At 37.5% G+C, this 17,678-nt stretch overlaps 1 protein-coding gene across 6 annotated transcripts in view; it reads right to left on the bottom strand.

Moving 5' to 3' along the window:
• Window positions 1–220: 220 nt before the first annotated feature.
• The window catches only part of TNKS2 (tankyrase 2), a 42,033-nt gene continuing 24,575 nt past the window's right edge, over window positions 221–17,678 (bottom strand). For 5 of the 6 annotated variants that reach the window (XM_063434580.1, XM_063434581.1, XM_063434576.1 and 2 more), the window contains 13 exons: window positions 15,220–15,385; window positions 14,068–14,287; window positions 13,299–13,408; window positions 11,754–11,942; window positions 10,818–11,070; window positions 9,945–10,027; window positions 9,669–9,789; window positions 8,207–8,304; window positions 7,071–7,145; window positions 6,836–6,941; window positions 6,352–6,538; window positions 4,495–4,651; window positions 221–571 (listed from right to left, as the gene is read on the bottom strand). In XM_063434580.1, coding sequence (XP_063290650.1) covers window positions 509–571; window positions 4,495–4,651; window positions 6,352–6,538; window positions 6,836–6,941; window positions 7,071–7,145; window positions 8,207–8,304; window positions 9,669–9,789; window positions 9,945–10,027; window positions 10,818–11,070; window positions 11,754–11,942; window positions 13,299–13,408; window positions 14,068–14,287; window positions 15,220–15,385 — 1,828 coding nt within the window. In that variant the 3' untranslated portion in view covers window positions 221–508. The remainder of the gene's footprint in view (window positions 572–4,494; window positions 4,652–6,351; window positions 6,539–6,835; window positions 6,942–7,070; window positions 7,146–8,206; window positions 8,305–9,668; window positions 9,790–9,944; window positions 10,028–10,817; window positions 11,071–11,753; window positions 11,943–13,298; window positions 13,409–14,067; window positions 14,288–15,219; window positions 15,386–17,678) is intronic. The other variant, XM_063434579.1, reaches the window with a different exon arrangement.

The following is a 17,678-nucleotide window of genomic DNA, read 5'->3' as shown; positions in this document are numbered from 1 at the left end:
AAGATAAAAAAAATGCCACAATAATTAAGAATTATTTTTGGTGCAAAACCAGCCTGCATTACAGTTGGAATTATATATTTTTACATGGCTGAATTCTAAAAGTCTATATTACAAAGCAATGTAATAAATAGCAGGCTAATACAAAAGCTCTTATTTACAGTTTTACAAAGGACCTACGTTCAGTGTAAATGATGTGCTTTAAAATACACAAATTTAGTAATTTTTTTTTAGACTGGTTTAAATTTAATTAGATTTTCATGGTTGCATAAAGAAAAAAAAATTTCAAGTTAACTCAAAACATTTCGGTGTAGAGTTATATAGACAAACGCATTTTCAGAGTAAGAATGACGTCTGTTAAAGTGCAGATAAAAGTATTTTGTGAATGTTCAGGTAATATACTGGATATTATTTAAAGCTTTAGTCTCTCAAGATGTTACAATGCATTCACAAGAACTGTATCTAAAATAAAACAAAAAAGATAAGTAGCTAGTTAAACATCTCCTTCCGTTCATCCTGTTCCACTAGCTTCTGGCTTCAATATTTGATAGGTTATTAAATATTCTGGGTAAGCCTGGAGGAAAAGAAAATGACAAGTTTTAGCAAGCCATTCTATTGTCAGATTTGTGGTATGGCAATATTCTTTATTTTGCAAAAAAGAAAGAAAAAAAAGGGAAAAAAAAACCTAAATTGAGCAAAACCTTTGAAAATGTACAACCTAAAATATGCACATTTCCCTTGTCAGAAACCCATCAATATAAGAATATACCATACCAAAAAAAAAAAAAAAAAAAAAAAAAACATTTAAAAAAAAAAAAAGCCAATTAGCAGACCTGATCAGTTCACAGGCAAATAATCTTATCACTAAACAGTGAAAGTAGTGTGTTAAACCAGGTTGCAGAATTACATGTTCTAAATGGGAAGAGCTTTCACTGTAACCAAAAAAAACCCCCTCAGTTTAAGTTTGAAGAGCACAGGGTTAACTGTTAAAGGACCACTATAGTCACCCAGACCACTTCAGCTCAATGAAGTGGTCTGGGTGCCAGTTTCCCCAGGTTTTAACTCTGCAGCTGTAAACATAGTTTCAGAGAAACTGCTATGTTTCACTGCAGGGTTAATCCAGCCTCTAGTGGCTGTCTCCCTGACAGTCACTAGAGGCGCTTCCCCGATGCTCAATGCGAAAATCACATTGAGCACGCAGAACGTGCATAGGAAAGCATTGAATAATGCTTTCCTATGGGTGGTTTGAATGTGCGCATGGCTCTTGCTACGCATGCGCATTCAGCTCCACCCAGAAGCCAACGTCGGAGGGGGAGGAGAGGTCACTAGTGCCAAGGGAGCCCGGCACTGGATAAAAGTGGTTGAAGGGAGTCCCTGAGGGTGGGGGAGACCTAAGGACTATATATAGTGCCAGGAAATGAGTTTGTTTGAAAGTGAGGTAATTAGGAATATAAAAAGTGAGACATTATGAGAGATGTTTTGCTAACAGTAAAGTCTCCCTTGGCACTGGGTCGAAGAACTCCTCAATCGCTGATGTCAGTCGATGGGGAGGACCTAAGTGCAGACTTTCCTGTGGGGTTTTACTTTAGGCTAGATATGCTCATGAAAAGCGTGAGGATTAGGAATCGACCGATATTGATTTTTTTTAGAGCCGATACCGATGGCCTGAAAATTCACAGATTGATATCCAATAACTTACAGATATTCTGTACATTTACCATTTTGAAAAAAACTATTTTTAAAGGTAAATGCACAAAATATACATGCCAAAGGTAGTGGATGCAGTGTGTATTTTTGTAGTGTGTATATGCTGAACGCAGAGTGTGTGTGTGTGTATATAGGCTGAACGCAGAGTGTGTGCGTGTGTGTGTATATAGGCTGAACGCAGAGTGTGTGCGTGTGTGTGTATATAGGCTGAACGCAGAGTGTGTGCGTGTGTGTGTACATAGGCTGAACGCAGAGTGTGTGCGTGTGTGTGTACATAGGCTGAACGCAGAGTGTGTGCGTGTGTGTGTGTACATAGGCTGAACGCAGAGTGTGTGCGTGTGTGTGTGTACATAGGCTGAACGCAGAGTGTGTGCGTGTGTGTGTACATAGGCTGAACGCAGAGTGTGTGCGTGTGTGTGTGTGTACATAGGCTGAACGCAGAGTGTGTGCGTGTGTGTGTATATAGGCTGAACGCAGAGTGTGTGCGTGCGTGCATGCGTGCGTATATAGGCTGAACGCAGAGTGTGTGCGTGCGTGCGTATATAGGCTGAACGCAGAGTGTGTGCGTGCATGCGTGCGTATATAGGCTGAACGCAGAGTGTGTGCGTGCATGCGTGCGTATATAGGCTGAACGCAGAGTGTGTGCGTGCATGCGTGCGTATATAGGCTGAACGCAGAGTGTGTGCGTATATAGGCTGAACGCAGAGTGTGTGCGTATATAGGCTGAACGCAGAGTGTGTGCGTATATAGGCTGAACGCAGAGTGTGTGCGTATATAGGCTGAACGCAGAGTGTGTGCGTATATAGGCTGAACGCAGAGTGTGTGCGTATATAGGCTGAACGCAGAGTGTGCGCGTATATAGGCTGAACGCAGAGTGTGCGCGTATATAGGCTGAACGCAGAGTGTGTGCGTATATAGGCTGAACGCAGAGTGTGTGCGTATATAGGCTGAACGCAGAGTGTGTGTGTATATAGGCTGAACGCAGAGTGTGTGTGTATATAGGCTGAACGCAGAGTGTGTGTGTGTATAGGCTGAGCGCAGAGTGTGTGTGTGTATATATAGGCTGAACGCAGAGTGTGTATATAGGCTGAACGCAGAGTGTGTATATAGGCTGAACGCAGAGTGTGTATATAGGCTGAACGCAGAGTGTGTATATAGGCTGAACGCAGAGTGTGTATATAGGCTGAACGTAGAGTGTGTATATAGGATGAACGCAGAGTGTGTATATAGGCTGAACGCAGAGTGTGTATATAGGCTGAACGCAGAGTGTGTATATAGGCTGAACGCAGAGTGTGTATATAGGCTGAACGCAGAGTGTGTATATAGGCTGAACTCAGAGTGTGTATATAGGCTGAACGCAGAGTGTGTATATAGGCTGAACGCAGAGTGTGCGTGTTTGTGCATTGCGTGTTTGTGCAGGTATTTTGGGAGGACATATTTTTATTTTAAATATATATTTTTTTAGTTGCCCCCCTCCCTGCTTGTTACCTGGCCAGGGAAAGGGGATATAGCATTCCCTGGTGGTCCGGTGGCATGGACTGTGCGGTGGGTGCCTGCAGCAAGCTCTTACTTACCTTCCCAGCAGCAAACTTGTGTAAATCTCGTGGCCAAAATGCCGCGCAGAGCGTTGCCATGGTATGATCTGACGGCTGCGAGACTCGCAAGATTTACACAGGGGAGCTGCTGGGAAGGTAAGAGCTTGCTGTGGGCCCTCCAGGACCACCGGGCTTGTCATGTATGTATTATCGGCAATATTGGTATCTCTATAGGCTCATAGAGATATTGCCGAAAATACTGAATATCGGCCAGACCAATAATCGGTCGATCCCTAGTGAGGATGCCCAGCATTGTTTCACGAAGTCAAACTCTGCAAAATTGCACGAAACGCCTCCACTGACCGTCTTGAAGACAGCCACCAGAGTCAGTATTAGCACTGCAATGTAAACACTGCAATTTCTCAAAAACTGCAATGTTTTACTTTGCAGTGTTAATGGAGACAGTGGCATTGCACCCAGACCACTTCAATGAGATTAAGTGGTTTGGATGCCTATATAGTGTCCCTTTCATAAAATATGCAGACAGTTAATGTGTGTGCTTAATTTAAAAGATATTTTGAAAAAAATCCAACCAACTATGAAAGACTGGCATTAAAGTAGATCTGTCCCTTTTGAAATATGTATTTTTTGTAACAGATGCCTGAAAAGGACATGTCCACTGAATGACAACCCTGAGGGTAGGGTGGAATCAAGGCAGAACCTCACTTCCCTTAGCACTATGACCTTCTTCTGTATTTAGATTATGGCAGCTTCATCTGACAAGAGCCTAGCCATTACTGTACTCTCAAACATGTGCAGTAGTACACAAACATTGGAGAATAAACAAACGTAATATGAATATTATGCCACTGCAGAGAATAAAATATATAAATGCAGCCCCTTTGAGGATTATTCAAGTAAAATGGCTGCCATGGATTTAAATCTGTCACTGATAAAATTAGATATCTGGTATGCAGATGTGGGGCTTAAAACACAACAGGTGGGAAAGATATACAAAGCTTAGTGCATGTGTACCAGTGAAGAGACAGCACACAAGTAGGCTCTGCCTTTAACAAAAGCGCCACCTAGCAGTGAAAGCTGCTTCACTGAAGAACAATCAATGCCTTTCTCAAAGAGAATAAATGAACACAATGTGTCAAAAATAGATTTGTTTTACATAAAAAGTTATTTTTAACCAAAATCTAAAATTTCTATATACTATAGAGTAAAGAATACATATATGCTATTATCATACCTGTTCTCCTCTATATATCACATATTCTGCTAAGGCAAGTCCATTTACACTGGGTCGACCAGTGACCGAGTGGTGTCCAGGAGGTGAATGTGCCATCTTCATTGCACTAAACTGCAGAAAAGATTTACCCAGCGTCACACGACAGAACAGCAGTTGCCTATAGAAAAGTAGAAACATATAATAAAAAAAAAAAAAAAAAAAAACGATTATGATAAACACAAAATTATAATCAATGGTGTTTTTTTTAGTTTCTTTTTTTGTATGAAAAAAATAAATAATAATGCAAGAATATAATATATATTCGAACAGGATGTTGAGCCAAGGAGAAATTTTACACCATTATGGAGTCATGAAGGATTTATTTTCCCCTTTTTGCGTTATAATTTGCAATCAAATAAAAAAAAAAAAAATGTATTTGCCTTCTATTGAATCAACATCATTAAAATTGAGCATAAAAAGTTGAAATTGGTGGGTTAGAATAAAACAAAGATGCTCTTTTTTTTATTGTATAATAAAGTGGCACGGTCACCTCCCTGTATAATGAGAATTTCATAAAGATAAAATACTCATATTGGCCATGTTGGAATTTCACTGAAAATCTAACCCCACCAAAAGATAAACTGAGACAAACTAGGAACTACTTTTATAGTATTTTTCCAACGCCTGACACTTTTAGACACTGAGCGGAGCTACCGACACCTAGAAGTGTCACTCTCCCAGGCGACACTTGTGACAGGTAATTTGTGCAGTTAGTTGGCTAACCTCCACATACCTCAAAGCTGTACTCTTGTGCATGCGCGAGCGTACAGCAGTGGGGTTGGCACCCGACGACCAGAAGAGGTCCGACCGGAAGAAGATGGCGGCACCTGCGAGGTGGCAGGTACAGACAGCAGCGATGTCACAGTCGGGAGTCTTTGCAAATTATGTAAAGTCTCCAGACGGTGACAGTGCCACTATAAAGATAAATCAAATGACATCTTAACCAATTAAGACAAGGCAAAACCATGACAAATATGGCAGATGAGGGAAAAAAAATATGGTTTTATTTCTTATGTTGCATGATGAGAAAGTGTTGGTCTCTGAAGCAAATGTATGCAACTGAAATATCTAAAATTAATTGAAAATAAGAGGGCGCTTTGTGAATAATTTTCCTAATCAGGTTAGCATTCAAATGGATAGAAAATGTGTAACAATTGTATTTCTTTTCATTACCAATTCATCTCTTTGAAATGGCTATGATGGATGGGGTGCTATTGTTGCCATCATTCGGCTCACTATTTAACCATTCACTGATGGTTTAACGGTAAACTTGGGTCCCTGGCTGCGCCTCACTGCTTCTACTGTTCATGTGTGACACTCTGCCCATCACATCACCCCATTGCCGCTTTAACAAGGACATCTTGCTATGGTCTGACTAATGACAATGCCAGAGGTGGAATTACCTTTGTCAGCAGAGGGGTTAGACTCTGAATGTCAAGCGTTTGATAGTGAAATGCTGCACATACGCACTCCAGGAACCATGATCACTTCAAATTACTGAAGTGGTCATGGTGCTTGGAGTAACCCTTTAATAAATAAAAAAAAAAAAAAAAAAAAAAAAGTTAAATTATGTATATTGATATTTTTTAAACATTTCACTTTTTTATCCCGCTAGGCATCCAAGTTGTGTCTAAAACTACTAATGTCTTTAAGACACATCATTAAGTTTCAATAAATGTAAAACTTGGAGGGAAAAAAAAAAAGTGAAAATTTGATGACCGTTGTTTTTTAAGACAAAAGTCCAGTTGGAAATGACAGGAATGATTTGTTCATAATTAACAAGTAAAATACAAGACTGTACAGTGTCGTTATAAATACCTGTGACAAACATAGCACGATCGGTCTTTGTGAATTGGGCATCCAGTCCCCCCGCCAATTCCATAAACATATTGGTTACTTTTAGAAGAATTTTCAGCAAAATATATACCAGCTCCAAACATGCCACCAATATATGCGTGTCTTTCGTCAAACCCTTTGTGAATAATTGCATTAACAAATGGAGAACCTGTGAACAACAAAAAAGGTTTACATGAATTACATATAATATAGAGGAACTGAATAAAACACACTTGTTAAGAAAAAGAAATGAAAGAAAAGTCTAATGGCTTTTACAGGAGTTATACAGAAAAAGCGCAAGATTTGAGAGAAGATGCACGGCTCTATAAATCAATTATACAAGTCTCTAACAACTGTGAAGTGAGAGTACAATAATCTACTTGTACTATTTGAATCTGTTACTATGCAAGTATTATAAACATCCCTGATAAGCAAAGCATCAAAAAAGCCATTATCAGTTGCCTACCATGAAACAGCATTCGTTCGTTGGAATGATTGTGATTTTCCTCTGTAACCTCTTTCCTCCGGTGAGTGTATCTTTCCCAAAGCTTTTTATTGCACACTTTCTGAATCTATACATTGTCAAGAAGAAAAAAAAAAAAACAGTGATGTATGTATTTTTTCCTGCTGTGACTGAAAATGATTTCTATACAAACAATGCATGTGGTTTGGTAAAATTGCTTTGTACTGATTAACTGTACCTTTAATATGTTGTATCTGTTGAAGACACCACCTGCATGCCCACCATCTCTGTGTTCCCTTAAAGTGCTCTGCATCTAAGCAATAAAAATCAAAATATAAAAAAAATGTAATAAAAAAAAGCATACAATATCTAAATACACTGGAGAGCCTTCACTGAGCTTTGTCATATTTCAAATATGAAATTGGCTAGAGGCTACATGGATTAACTCTTAAAGGAACGTTGAGCATTATAACAAACTACGCCCCTTTGATCGTTCACATCCGCAAAAAAAAAAAAAACCCCACTCCATCATAATAACTTTATTGCAATGAGGTTATTATTGTGGTGCTGTGAGGTACCAGGAGCCATCTTACATTAAGGGGTTAAAGTGTTAACGCCAAACTTGCAAGGCAGCACCCAATCTACTTCTTTTCAGGAGCAGCTGAGATCTCTAGCTCCCCATTCAGAAAACTTTGTGAAAAAGATATATACCCTTTTCACTCTGTTTTATGAATGGGAAACTAGTGATAGGCGAAGAGCGTCAGCTGACACACTCAGTGCCACCAGGTCTAAGGTCAAGTAAGAAAGTAGATGGGCAGAGCAAACAGATGCCATTTTCCAAATATCGTGGTTAAATAATTCATTAATGGTTTAATATCTTATGGCAAGACTATGCACAGGACCTTCTCACACCATAACAATTTAATTACTATGAAGTTATGGCGCCCGGACTGTCTCTTTATCAATTAACTCAAGTCCAGAAGCACCCTGCTGTTTCAGCTCTGGGAAACATTTCCTTGCAAAGCGGCGATGTGATAAGCAGTGTGTTGCATGAGCAGTATAAGCATTGAGGAGCAGCACAGGTAACCGGGGACTCATGTTTACCATTAAACCATCAGTGAATGGTTAAACAGTGAACCAAATAATGGCAAGTGGACACTCCATCCACCATAGCCACTTCAAAGTAACGAATTGGTAATGAAAAGAAATAAAATTATTATTACACATTTGCCATCAATTTTAGTGCACAAATAAAAGGGAAAAGTATGCAACTTAAATATCTAAAATGCATTGAAAATAAGGGGACAAGTTTGCATTAGGTGTGAAGGTAAATGGTTTAAAATGGTTTACATGCAATTTTGTAATTTTTTTTACCTCTTCTTCCACAGAAAGAAATTCTTTGTCATCCGGTGCAAGATCAATCAGTATTGTTCCACTAGTGGATGCATTTAAAGTCAGGTAAGGATTTAAACCTAAACCACAGAGATCCAAAGTCAAAAACATACAGATGCAATGGTGACAAATTATTAAACATTTGAGAATAACTGCTAAATACAGTTTAGTTATCCATTGTTCTACCTACATTTTGAGCAATATACAGTTTTGATTTCCTAACCAACACAAATTTAAACTGTGGTTACCATGTGCATTAAAGTTGATTTTTCATTCACTACGGTAAGATGAACAGAAGACGAACACATTTTCTGTCATGGATCTAGGTACTCAGTATGGAAGAACCATTGTGAATGCCCCATATTTTATATCCTTCTCTGCTAATGCAGAGAGGAATATAGACATATACACATGATGTACAGATTACAGATTGTGTGTGCTCTCTAAAGATTTGCAATGTTATTTCTAAATGAACGAACGGTGATATGCAAAATGAATGGGGATGACGGAGGTAAGATGGGACTATCTGATAGGGTGGAATGGGAATGTAATCAGTTTGGCGTATGTGGCTGGTTTGATGGCTGAATAGCAATGTGTACGAAGGAGCATATTTGTGTGGAGTGTTAGTGTGTGCATATGAATGACAGGTGTGAGCACTCCTGCTGTGATAGATATATATATATATATATATATATACACATACACACACGAGATTGAACAAGGTGTTCAGACATGATACTGTTAAGTATCTTAAGTATCTAGAAACTGGTCCCAGTGACAATCTCAGACTGGCCATGTAAGTTTTATCTCACCAGCCATCTTTTGTTTTATTTGCCCCAAATGGCAGAGGAGTTCAAGGAGAGTACGCAAAGGATTTTGGGTGAGGTACATGGCACTTCTGTTCCAGCTCCCACTGCAAGTTGGCCATATAGAACTATCTACTAATCTATTAATCTGCTTTTTCAATTAGCAGATAAAATAGGAACCCATGTATTACACTTTTACCAGGCTTACAATGCCAAATCCTGTGCCACTAGCAATGCTTTGACAAGTTGCTCACCACTGCCAGCCTGAAGGGTCTAATTCACACTCGCCAGATAAGAATTTTTAATTGCCAGGGCTAAATCTCCACCTGCAAATGGCTACTGGATTTTTTGAGCCTGCCTTTAAGTGGTATATCAGGAGGGGAGAGAAGCACTGGCACCTTTTAGAGGTTCACCGTAGAAACCAGACTACTGCCATATTAGATTGCTAGCATATTATCCTAATTCATTCGACACAAAAATACAAAAGCATTAGAGTAGGGACAGGGCTTTTCGTGACATAAATCGTGCTCATTCTCTAAAGAGTAGTTTGCACAGAACTTTAAAAGTGCCTTGATAGTGAAAGTCTTACGCTATTTGAGTGATAAGACTGTTAAATAGCATTGAATAATATTTCTTACCTTGTTGTCCAGACATTAGCCTCTCTACACCTTTAATTATTTTATGTCTGTGCCCATATGCATTAATTCCAATTTCCTTAAATTCTTTATGGCCCATTTCAATTAAGACATCTAGCGTGATCTACAATAGGATAAAACAAGATACACAAGTAAACATTATAATGCAGTCAACTGTATAAACCAGTGTGATAGTTAAGTGCAAAGACTGTTGCTAAATTATCTGAACACATAGTTTTAGCAGTATGCATTATTGTCAGTAACTGGAGATCTATTTACCTGCTCTCTGTCAAAGATGTCAATAAGATGCTCGAGACCAAGATTCCGCAAAAACTGACTAATGCTTAAGTCAACACCTGAAACTAAGCAAATAAATACATATAAAAAAAATATTCTGTAATTTCATTTTTGTAATTGTGAAGCTACATTAAATCAAGGGAGATAATTTTAAGCAATTATTCAAGTTTTCACGAGATTAAATCTGAGTTACTGCACATGTAATCTGATTTGTGACAAATTGTCTTTGTGTTCGTTGATAAATACTACAGAAAAAAAAAATTAGAGAGATTTACACATACACACACACACACACACACAGACATAGATAACATGACTGCAAATTTGTGATTTCTGCGGGAACAGCAAATCTTATCTTATGGCTTGACTGGTGTGCAGATTTCTGTTTAATGTATTACACACACACAAACAGTGAGTAAGACATTATGTAATGTGCGAAATTCAAAAATACTGTCACTCAAATGCATTTTTAGAGAGCAATATAATAAACAAATAGAATGCTTATAATGTTTGTTAGGGTGCATTCACACCCTCACATGTGATTCTCACAAGCAGGACTCCCTCCAAAAAACCCATACCTCTGAATGGTTCTTTTCAGAAATATAATTCTACAACAAAGTTTACAAATGTAATAATATTATGTAAGCCTGAAGTGCAGATGATTAGATGCATTACCACCATTTTGGTGTAAATGGTTTATAGACATGCTTCCTTTGATAAAACAAGTGGTCATTCTTTTAAAGTTTAGCAGCTCTTCATATACATCCTCTAATTTATATACAATATGATTTGGGTGCCTGTATGACACCAGTTATAATACAAAATTAAAATGCTCCAGTTAAATACAGCAATTACCTTCTTCCCTTTTCTCGAAACCAACAGCCCCTTCAGCTCCTTCACTGCTAACAGATGAGGTTTCTGAAAAGCTACCTGCCAAGTTATCCATACTACTAGCAGCAGATAAACTAGGAGGACTGGAGGGCACAGAAGATAGGACAGTTGTGGCTGTGGCAGTGGGCTGTGACAAACTGATAACCTGTTGTTTATACAATGCTGGTAGTGCAGTAGGGGGCATGGCAGCAGTTAATAGGGCACGGACATCATCAGCCTGATAAAAAGACAAAAGAAAATAATTCACACATTTTACAAAAAACAAAACATTGGTTTTATGCACAAAAGTATATTTTGTGTGATTTGGATACACAAAAAAAGAAAACAACTTTTTTTATTTTGTCTTGCACTAAAACAAAATCGACAATCTGTAGGAACAAAATCAAAGTGCTTAAATAGCATAATGCATTAGCAAAAAAAAAATAAGCATCTCAAAAGCAAAAAACAAACAAAAACATAAAAAACAAAACAAAAAAAAACACACCCAAGATCCCAAGATTGCACACAATCGCAGGCACAGAACAAAAAAGCTGTGTCTCTTAGACAGGGCATATCTCCATTCGAAGGATGGTTTAGAGCACTTGTATTACAGCATTACACGGTTGAGAAGCAATTCAGTAACTCTGCAATACGAGTCTGGCTGAGGGTAATAGGACAGAACAACTGGAACGCTGCAACCTTTAGACTATAACTGGCCATATACTAAATTAAACGTTTAGTTTGGAGATACATTTTTAATTCCAGAATCAATCTTTAGCAAATGTCTTGTTATTGTGACTGCCCTGATTTGGCATTTGATCCTTTCCAAATGGATGGTGTCTAGATGCAAACAATGTTCTCATGTTTAGATGAATGTTTTTCTTTGTTTCTTTTTTTATTAAAGCCACTGTATTTACTTACTGTAACCAAATCTAATGCGGTCTGCCCCTCTTGATTTTTCAGTGCAGGATCTGCTCCATGGGCCAGCAACAAAGCACAAAGCTGTGTTCTTCCTTTCTGAGCTGCTTCATGCAGGGGTGTAAAAGCCCATTTATCAATGGCATTCACACATGCATTGAATTTAATGAGCAAAGCTGCCACATCCACATGCTGCAAAAATAAATTATAAACTTGCTGGTTATTTTAATAAACCTCAAAAGAGTAGCACAAAAGAGCCAAGAATTTTCTCCAAAAATGGCAGGTTGAGGTAAGTTTTGTGTGATTACTTAAAGGACCACTATCGGCACCCAGACCACTTCAGCTCAATGAAGTAGTCTGGGTGCCACCTATTCAGAGAAACTGCTATGTTCACATTAGGGTTAATCCAGCCCCTAGTGGCTGTCTCATTGACAGCCGCTAGAGGCGCTTCTCAATGTGAAAATCACATTGAGAAGATGCGGATGTCCATAGGAAAGCATTGAGAAATATGGACTTATTAAATGCGCATGCGGCTCTTGCCGTGCATGCGCATTCAGCCCTGACGTCGGAAGAGGGAGGAGATTTCTCCAGCGCCGAGGGAGCCTGGTGCTGGAGAAAGGTAAGTGATTAACCCCTTCCTCCCCCTTCAGCCCGGCGGGAGTGGGACCCAGAGGGTGGAGGGAACCTAAACACCCTGTAGTGCCAGGAAAATTAGTTTGTTTTCCTGGCACTATAGTGGTCCTTTAACAAAACCAAATCCCTAATGGCTAGTGGTGGGTGGAAACTGAGCCATGTATGCATATTCCTCACCCAAACCATTAACAGTACTGTATATTACACATGAGCTTAAAGAAATACAGTGGATACATGTGTCAAGATTGGTATAACCCAACACAGAGGAATTAAGCCACATAAGACAAGAAGAACAGTAGACAAAAAGTACATATTAACCAGACCTAAGAGTGGCTGGGCTTTACATGCAGAATACAAGAAATAGGATTAAGAAAAGTCAAGGACAATAGAGGTATATCCATAAAGTAGCCAAAGTTGGGGATACAGAAAACAGAATAGCGGAGACAAAACAAGAACAAAAAACAACAACTCAGCAATCAGAGAATAAACAAAACAAAAACGCACTCTCTTGGATAACAAGAATGCAAACAACGACAAGCCAAGGATAAAATCAAGAGGTATGGTTTATATAGGCAGGAGTATTCTGTAATTGGTCAATTTCATGTGATTGACGACAAAACCTGCACACTGTCGATTACATAATCATGTTCGAACAACTCACACCATAAAATGAGGTGGCAGCGTTTTGTGTCTGGGACTGCAGGACAGAGAACCAAGCAGGCAGGACAATAATACCATAGGAATCCTGACAACATCCAACATAAACCACTCTCTTAATATTGATTACAGCAATTACTCTCTGCTAAGCAAACAATCTACCAAACTATTTTCTAACAAGTAGTACCTTTGTTAATTATAGCAAAGGTAGGAATACAGTTCTAACAAGAAATACGAAAAATAAAACAAAGCACTTACTCCATACGATGCTGCATTGTGTAACGGAATGAGGCCCCCTTTATCTTGTGCATTTACATCTGCCCCATTTTGTAAGAGGTATTCTGCAACTTCCAAATTATTGTAGCCAGCTATAAAAAAAAAATACATAAACACCTTTCTTTTAAATGGTAAGCTTAAGACAGACATTTAAGAGTTGTAACCAAGAACATATCTGAGCATGGAAAATATGACTGAAATGCCTCTGGTTCCATGTAAGAATACAAATGGATCCCTTGGTTTTTTTATTCTATGAACACATTTGGTTTTGTGAGAGAGGCACTTTAATAGCAGGATGCCTCAAGAGTCACTGTTAAGTGATACTTTACAGAGAGATTTCTGCACATTCTGCTTAAGGCTATGGGTTGTACTATTAAACAAAACAATTTCTATTTTATTTCCTTCTCAATTTCTTTAATCTGAAAAGTTTACACATTATAGCCTGTCATACAATTTAAAACAATGAGACCCTATAATGCATTGTCTGGTTATGACATGATTTGCTTCAATGATCACTAGAGAGAGTCTCCTTACAAAACTTAAGTAAATAGCAATAAAAATGTAAAGGCTCGTAAACTGGGCCAGTGCTAAAACAACTATGCTATTCCTAAAGTCATCTGGACAGTGCCGGTTTTGTAGACAGACTACAAATTGAAAAAAATCAGTTTTAGTATAGTCCCACATCAGAGGGGATCAATTAATATTTGGCCAGGCCATCGTCATTTTGGTCACAAATGTAATAAAAACTAACCTGCTAAATGCAATGGTGCAGAATGCCTGCCTTGTGTATCTCTACAATTTACATTTTCTGTGGTACACAGTTTCTTTACGCGAGCAAGACAGCCCTTTTTAGCAGCATCAAGCAAAGAAGCATCTCCACGGAGAAGGTCTTGGATATCAGTATCTCCATCCTTTACCAAGTCCAAAGGGGTATTTCCGTCACGATTTTTCTTTGTTGAATCTGCTCCATGCTATTGATGACAGTATACAACTCAGAAATTACTGGGAAACTGTGGTGACCATCAACAAATGGTCCATGAATTAGTCAGATGCTTATAATTAAATGAGTATTTTGTTGATCTGTTATCTAGCAATTAATCAAATACTAAGAATCTGCAACTTCTTAACAAAAAAATAACAGACCTTCCACATTTCTATATAAACCTACAGTTAATTTATTACTCTACAAAAAGTGTATCCTTAAACACAATCTTAAACAAAGAAAAAAAATTAAAGGTCCTTAGTATTAAAATAAATCAGGTTATTTGTTTAACCATCAAAGTGAAAGGGCAACATTTTGGCACGTATGTCTTTCTCAAGCCATAAACAGCAGTAAATAAGGGAGAATCTCAGGTGAAAATCCAAAACAACCAACCAATCACATCAATTTAACATTGCATACCTGCATTTATTGCTGATTGCAGAGGACCTTTATTGTTTATTACTTTGGATCCAGGTGAACAGCATCAGCAAAGTTAGGTATTTACTTTGAGTTCATGCCACACTATTTACTATTAACTTAATTGTCTGTTTGTCAATGAAAATTGTTGAGTAAAATATGCAACTTGCATACAATTGTGTAAAAACATGTAAACATAGTTTTAGCATAAATGTTACAATTTCATGTGGCTTGGTACAGTGTTCATTTTGTCGACTAATGATTTAAATCAGATTTTAGTCAACTTTTTTGTATAAAAGTAGACTAAAAACAATTCAGATGACTAAAATACAACAAACTAAAATGGCTTTTTAGTCAAATGACTGACTAAAACGAAATTGAAATTTGTTGCCAAAATTAACACTGGCTTGGTAGTATTGCAAATTATGAATGTTTAATTTATTGATTCTATTTGTGTTGAGATCACCGCAATGTCTATAGTCTAAAGTGGCATGACAACCTTACCTGCAAGAGAAGCTTGCATATCTCATATTTCCCTTTTGCTGCTGCCTCATGTAAAGGTGTGAATTTCCATAAATCTGCTACGTTGATAACGGCTCCATGTTTCACCAGCAATTCTGTGACTTCATAGTGACCATACGAGCAAGCGTTGTGCAAAGGAACCAAGCCACTGAAATAAAAGCAAAACGTGCATAAAACATCTGCATTGGCACAGTTTACATTTTTTTTTAAAGTCTATTACTGAACATAAGTGGCAGAGTTTGTAGTATTGTGTGTACAATGAACACAAAGCCAAACTTCATCTCCATTTCTGCTTGAAAATTAGTGCAGCCAAACACTGCCATTGGTGAAGTCAATAGTAATGATGACTTTTGTCAGATATACCACTTCTCATAAAGCAGTATTTTGGGGGGGGTGGGGGGAATGGAGATCAAGTGCCCCCAAGTTCTTCTCTGTGAAAATAATTTACAGCAATAAGCCTTTAAATAGCATTTGTTTTATTTTTAGACATGTTTATATTCTAAGTCTGTGCTGTGATGTCACATAATGCATCAGGGCAGCCACTAAAAAATTAAGAATTTTAGAAATAAGGAGATAGTGAAAAAGAGGCAGGTTTAAGAACTGAATATTAACCCCTTAACGCCGTTACGGCGTTCTATGCCGTTGCGGCTTTAAAGGGCTTTAAACTTGCAGCCCAGGAGGTCCGGCGGTACTCACCTCCACCGCGATCCTCTTCTGGGAGGCTGCCTCAGAGCCCAGGCAGCCCCCCCACGGCAAATCAGGCCCCCGGGGGCCATGTGATCGCTCTCAAAGAGCGATCACATGGCCCCCTATAGCTGGCTGTGGATCTGCCAGCAGGGGGGGCTGTCTGAAATATCAGACAGTCCCCCTGCTGGTGGGAAGAATTAAAAAAAATAATTAGACATGTGTAAAATTAAAATAAATGCATTTTTATATATATATAATATATGTATATATACATATTATATATATGTAACGTCATGCGTAATGTATTTTAATAGTAATAGTATATATATTAGTATTAAAATACACTTAGAGTGACGTTACATATATAATACATATAATTACAATAATAAATAAATAAAATTATTAAATAAATAAATAAAATATTGAAACAAAATTTAAAATAAATTATATATTCATATGTAATTTTATTCTAACTGTATTTTGTTATTAAAAAATATATATTGGTAACAAAATACACTTAGAATGACATTCTATATATATATCTATCTATATATAAAATACAAATAACCGCAAATATATATAGAGAGATAAATACATATAATTACATAATAGATTACATTAGTATACACGTAGAATTTAAATACCTATAAATGCATATATATTAAAATTCTACGTGTATATTTAAGTAATCTTTTAACATAATTATGTCATTTGATTAATTAAAATTTGATTGACATGCCTGACAACACAGGGAGAAAGTGCAGAGAATTTAATTCGCAAGCACTATATTTGACCCTGTAACTCTCCAAGACATCATAAAACCTGTACATAGGGGGTACTGTTTTACTCAGGAGACTTCGCTGAACTCAAATATTACTGTTTAAAACTGGTAAATTATATTACAACGATGATATTTTAAGTAAAAGTTTTTTGCATTTTTTACAAACAAACTGCACTTTTATGGACTATATTATTGTTGTAATATGTTTTACTGTTTTAAAACACTAATATTTGTGTTTAGTGAAGTCTCCCGAGAATAACAGTACCAGGTTTTATGGTGTTTTGGAAAGTTAGAGAGTCACATACAAGGCTTGCATTTCATTTTTTTCACATTGAAATTTGCCAAATTAGTTATGTTGCCTTTGAGACCGTATGGTAGCCCAGGAATAAGAATTACCACCATGATGGCATACCATTTGCAAAAGTAGACAACCCAAGGTATTGCAAATGGGGTATGTCCAGTCATTTTTAGTAGCCACTTAGTCACAAACACTGGCCAAATATTAGTTTTTTGCTTTTTTTCACACAAAAACAAATATGAACGCTAACTTTGGCCAGTGTTTGTGACTAAGTGGCTACTAACAAAGACTAAACATACCCCACGTTCAATACCTTGGGTTGTCTACTTTTTCACATGGTATGCCATTATGGGGGTAATTCTCATTCCTGGGCTACCACACCGTCTCAAAGGTAACATTACTAATCTGGCAAATTTCAATTTAAAAATGGAACGTTCTATATTTGACCCTGTAACTTTCCAAAACACCATAAAACCTGTTAATGGGGGGTACTGTTGTACTCGTGAGACATCGCTGATTACAAATATGTGCATTTTTGTGCAGTATTATGACATTTACAGCTAAAATGTGAGGCGGAACTACAAATTTTTTCAAAAATGTAACATTTCTCACAGTTTTTTAAATTTTATTCATAATAAATTAGGTTTCATATATAAATATTTGATATGGAATGAA

Source organism: Pelobates fuscus, chromosome 10, assembly GCF_036172605.1.
Source record: "Pelobates fuscus isolate aPelFus1 chromosome 10, aPelFus1.pri, whole genome shotgun sequence".
NCBI lineage: Eukaryota > Metazoa > Chordata > Amphibia > Anura > Pelobatidae > Pelobates > Pelobates fuscus.
Note: the sequence above shows the minus strand (reverse complement) of the source record. Positions and strands in the feature narration are given on the sequence as shown.